This window comes from Tupaia chinensis, unplaced genomic scaffold (assembly GCF_000334495.1).
Source record: "Tupaia chinensis unplaced genomic scaffold, TupChi_1.0 Scaffold149964_2, whole genome shotgun sequence".
In the NCBI taxonomy this organism is placed as follows: domain Eukaryota; kingdom Metazoa; phylum Chordata; class Mammalia; order Scandentia; family Tupaiidae; genus Tupaia; species Tupaia belangeri.
In genome coordinates, this window is record NW_006209806.1 from 1,755,913 (window position 1) to 1,760,839 (window position 4,927).

At 62.3% G+C, this 4,927-nt stretch overlaps 1 protein-coding gene across 1 annotated transcript in view; it reads left to right on the plus strand.

Moving 5' to 3' along the window:
• Positions 1-300: 300 nt before the first annotated feature.
• CREB3L3 (cAMP responsive element binding protein 3 like 3) overlaps positions 301-4,927 on the plus strand; it is an 11,261-nt gene continuing 6,634 nt past the window's right edge. The window contains 5 exon segments of the mRNA XM_006171793.3: positions 301-429; positions 798-935; positions 1,385-1,682; positions 3,352-3,467; positions 4,050-4,184. Coding sequence (XP_006171855.1) covers positions 403-429; positions 798-935; positions 1,385-1,682; positions 3,352-3,467; positions 4,050-4,184 — 714 coding nt within the window. The 5' untranslated portion in view covers positions 301-402.

The following is a 4,927-nucleotide window of genomic DNA, read 5'->3' on the forward strand; positions in this document are numbered from 1 at the left end:
GGGCCCAGCTTAGGCCAAGTCTGGGCTGCAGCTCGGGAGGGGACAGTCACCAGCGGGGGCCCTGGCCATCCTGGAACCCAGCGTCGGCCTGTCCCTGAAGTAGGGGAGAGGTCACGGCAGAGCGAGACGCCCAGACTTTGGCCTTTGCCCGCCGAGGCCTGGAAAAGCACAAAACACGGAGATAATGGTCTTCCCGCCCCCGCCGCCCCGGGCCCTGCCATTGGCCCTCAGCCCTGTCCTTCTTGGCCTGTCGGCCAATCAGCGCGCGGGGGCAGGCTGCGAGCGCGGGGGACTATTTCAGCATCTTTTGGGGGTGGTGGCAGAGCTTCGCCGAGGAGCGGGTCGGGGCTGCCAGCTCGGAGCGCGCACTGGGAGGTGTCCGGGGGCAGAGCGGTCGGGCCCATGAATGGGGACTTAGCAGCTGGCCAGGTGAGGCCCCTGGGGTCCAGGGGGAAGCAGATGCCGGAGCCCCGGCCCTCGCTGCCTGGCCCGAGGGCAAGCCCTACCCCACTGCACAGATGGGAAGACTGAGGACGCACGGAGCACGCCCGAGCAAGCCGCCTCTGTCCGGGCTGGCCTCACCTGTCCCAGGTCCCCTGCCTCCCGGAACCTGGAAGGCACTAGAAGTCCGTGCCTTCTGTCTGTAGCGTTGTGGGGAGGTCCGTGCGCAGACCGGGGCATGCGGGCGGCTGGACGGCTGACCACCGGGGCTAGGTGGGACTGGACTTGAACTGGGAGGCGCAGGGGCCCAAGCAGTGGGCGGGAATGGGACCCTCGGCCTGTCCCCCCTCGCCCAGATGGCTTCCTCCGCCGGCCCCACGGGCCCCACGGACCCCATGGACAGCCTGGAGCTCCTGGACCTGCTGTTCGACCGCCAGGACGGCGTCCTGAGGCACGTGGAGCTGGGCGAGCGCTGGGCCTGCGGCGAGGACCAGGTGAGGCCGCCAGAGCCGGGGTGGCGGCCGGGAGGCCCTGGAGCCCACCCTGCTCAACTGCTCCAGGGCCGGGAAACTGTACGCAAAGATGCAGTTCTAGTACGAGTTTAGCGAGCTGCAAATGCCTTGGAAACCCACACACAGCTGTCTCCTAGTGACACTTCTGTGAGCTTCCCCAAGATCCCTTCCCATGCAGCCGTACAGGGCATGGTGGCCAGTTCTAGCTAAGTAGGCAACACCGGCTCCTTCCAGGAGAGAAGTGGAGGCCCCGAGAGGGGCGGTTCTCCGCCTGGGTCAGACAGCAATGTGGCCTTGGATCCAGATTTGAAGTCAGGGCCATGCCATGCTGGCGGGGCATTGCCCTGCTCTGTTACTGCATTTGAGGTTCAGAGAGGGCTAGCGGTTTGCCCAGGGTCACACACTCCCTAATATTCCCCCCATGCCAACAGGTGCTCCCAGGCCCAGATCCTGATGACTTCCTCAGCTCCATCCTGGGCTCAGGGGACTCAGTGCCCAGCTCCCCTCTCTGGTCCCCAGCGGCCAGTGACAGCGGCATTTCAGAAGACCTGCCTTCCGACCCCCAGGACACCCCTCCACACAGCGGCCCAGGTGCCACCCTGGCCGGCTGCCCTCCGGCAGAGCCTGGCAAGGTGCCTTGTCCTTCCTACGGGCCTGGGCCCCCCTGTCCCTCCAGGCCCCTGGGGCCCGGGAGCCAGCTGCTTGAGGCCTCTGTGGCCATAGACCTGGGTAAGTCCTGCCACGCCCTGTCGGCCCCTCGCCTGTTCTGGAAGCCGGATGGGGCAGGGTGGGGGACCGGGGAGGCCATCGCAGGCCCACGGTCCAGACAGTGTCGCTGGGTCCTGGCAGGCCGCATGCAGGCCCGGCGAACACCACAGGGCAGGGGGTTGGCATTCTGGTCTGCTGTGCCTGGCTCACAGCAGACTGGTGTAAAATCGCAGGAGGTGGGGATAGCGCACAGCATAGAGGCTAAGGCACTGGATCCCACGTGGCCGACCACAGGGTTCGAGTCCCGGACCTGGCAGTTTGAAAACATGCTAGATGTGTGTGTGCATGTGTCCAAAATCCCAGGAGGAGAACAGAGGAGAAGGGATTGCAGCGTGGCCATCCCCCCGGGGGTGCTCTCTCACTCGCCACACCCCCTCTCTCTGATGGTCACGTGTACCCTATAGCAAATTTAAAAAAAAGCGCATGAGGTTACGGGGTCCCGTGCCTCAGGGTGCCTCCCGGACTGTGGGACGGGCCTTATCAGAAGACGCCCGGACAGATCAATAATGATTTACTCCAGGAACCCCGATCGATAGAGCGCGGGGCACGCCGGGTGCCCGGCCACAGGCGTGGGCCTCGGGTTGTCCTTTGTTCCTCGCATAGCCGTGAGCTCGTGGCTCCCACTGAAGCTCAGAGAGGCGGAGTCACTACCCCGAGGTCGCACAGCTCTTTCCAACCAGCATCAGAGTCGAGGGCTTGCTGACTGTCGTTTGTGCTCTGGAGGAGTGGGCCTACTGTGTGCTGGTGTCAGGAGGGGAGTCACCTGGCCCCTGCCCTGCAGAGGAGATGAGACCCCCTGGCTGCAGACCTCACCTGGCCGCCTGGACCTGCCCTGATGGATTTCAGCTCCCGCCTTACGCGGGGGGAGACTGAGGCACCGTCAGCACAGGCCTGAGACGCCAAGTGCTGCCAGAAGGTGCAGCTCAGGCCGGCCCGTAGCCCAGCGTTCTGGTGCTGAGCAGAGGAGGCTGAGATCCACACGCTGGCCAGGCTCAAGGCTCGGCCCCTTGGGTTTGAAAAGCAAACCAGCCCTGCAGATGTGGTCAGGATGGGAGGGTGGGGTGGGCGGAGGAAGGAGTGCAGTGCGGCCATGCCCCGTGGGCACCTGGTGCGTTTCTCAAGCTGCCAGGTCTGGGACTCGAACACATAGCAGGCCGTGTGGGACCAGCTCTCTAAGCCACAGGCTGGCCCTAAACTCCCTCCCTCCCTCTCGCCTTCATGCACACGTACCCTCCAGCTTTGAAAACAATGCTAGGGCCATGTCCATGGCCTGGTGGTTAAGGGAGCCAGACCCTACACGGCCGACCATGGGTTCAAGTCCTGGCCCCGGCAGCTTGAAATCACACCAAGTGCATGTGTGTGTGTGTGTGTGTGTGCGCTCCAAATCCTGAGTGGATGAGGGGTGGAGAAGGGACTGTGGCGTGACCACGACCCGCTCTTCGAGGCCTGCTTTGTCCCTCTTTCTGTCTGTCTCTCTCCGAGCGCACACACCCTCTTGCAATTAAAAAATAAAAATTCTGAGCACATTGGGGTCAATCATGAAGGCTTGCTGGAGGAGGCAGGAAGAGGCTGGGAGTTTAGGGTCCCTGCCTGATGCCCTCCCTGTCTCTGTCCCCCCCACCCTGGTCAGAAATGTGGGGCCCAGAAGTCCTGTACGTGGAAGAGCAGGCCCAGGCCTCCGACCTGCCACCGCGCTGCAACCTCACGGTGAAAGAGCTTCTCCTTTCCAGCAGCAGCGGGGACCTGGTGAGCACCCCCACGCCCAGGCCGTCGGAGCTGGGAGGGCGGCTGCAGCTCAGGGAGCCCAGTGTCCCATCTTAGAAAACAGTCACAGATGAAGGCTGTTGTAGAGAAAATCCAGGGTCTACACCTCCTGGGCTGGACAGTCCACCGCAGCAGCAGTCAAAAGTAAAAGGGAGCAGGGGAGGGCCATTTCCTTTTTCAGGGCTGTGTAGTACTCCGTCGCCATCGATGGCAGGGCCATGGCTTATTTGTGGGTGTCTCTATGGGTTCTGATCCTTTGTTATTGCGGACAGTCCTACAGTGAATGCCCGGAGCCTAGAACCGTACCTGGCAGGTAGCAGGTGCTCAGGAAAGAGCCGTCGAGTGACTGTGGGCGGGGCGAGAAGCCTCGTGCAGAACCGTTTTGCACAGGTGTGAGGGTATCAGGAGGCTCCAACCCCGGACGCAGAACGGCGGGGTCTAAGGAGCGTGTGCCGGGTACTGTCCTCCAGCGGGTGGACGGACGGCGTCTCAGATCTGGCGCGCTTTCATTTCCCAGGGGCCGCCGGCCCTCCTGCCCCCATGCAACGCCTGCTTTTCCCACAGCAGCACCACCCCGCGGCCCCCCACCCGCTGCGCCCCGGGCCCGGGTGCTGCCAGGAGCTCGTGCTGACGGAGGACGAGAAGAAGCTGCTGGCTAAGGAGGGCGTCACCCTGCCCACCCAGCTGCCCCTCACCAAGGTGAGTCGGGGCCCCGGCTCGCGCCCTGCCCACTCCTGCAGGGAGCCCTGGGTCTCGCCTGCGCCAGGTGCTCGGACGTGTCCGTCACCGACCTCGCACAGCACGGATCTCAGCCCGAGAGCACGGCAGGCTCTGAGGCCGGAACTCACGCGGTGACCCGCACAGGCAAATGGGCAGACGTATCTCCTTTGTTTTAGATTTTGTTTGTTTTGTCCACAGGGCACATGAGCTCACCAGAGAGAGACGGAGAGGGGAAGTGAGAAATCACCCCCCAGGGGGGATGGCCACACCACAATCCCGTCTCCTCCATTCTCCTCTCGGGATCTTGGGCACGCACGCACACGCGCCCAGCGTGAGTTTAAGCCACCGGGTCTGGGACTCGAACCGCGATTGACTACATGGGAGTCCAACAAGATAGCCGTTACGCCAACTACTGGTCCCAGGATCCAGCTTTCTTAACCACTAAGCCACAGTCTGGGCCTAAATACTTTTGTCTTTTAAGTAATTATTTTATTTAACTTTATTTATTCATTTATTTTGATTTGACTAGAGAAGGTCAGAGTGAGAGAGAGGAAAAATGAGAAAGCAAGTCACCAGGTCCAGTCCTCGAACTGCAGCTGATCATGTTGAAGTCCAGCGCCCTTAACCACCACGCCACCTGCCAGCCTCCCTAAATGCTTTAAAAAAAAGTGGGATCAGCAGTTAGCGTAATGGCTATGTCGCTGGACTCCCATGTAGTACAC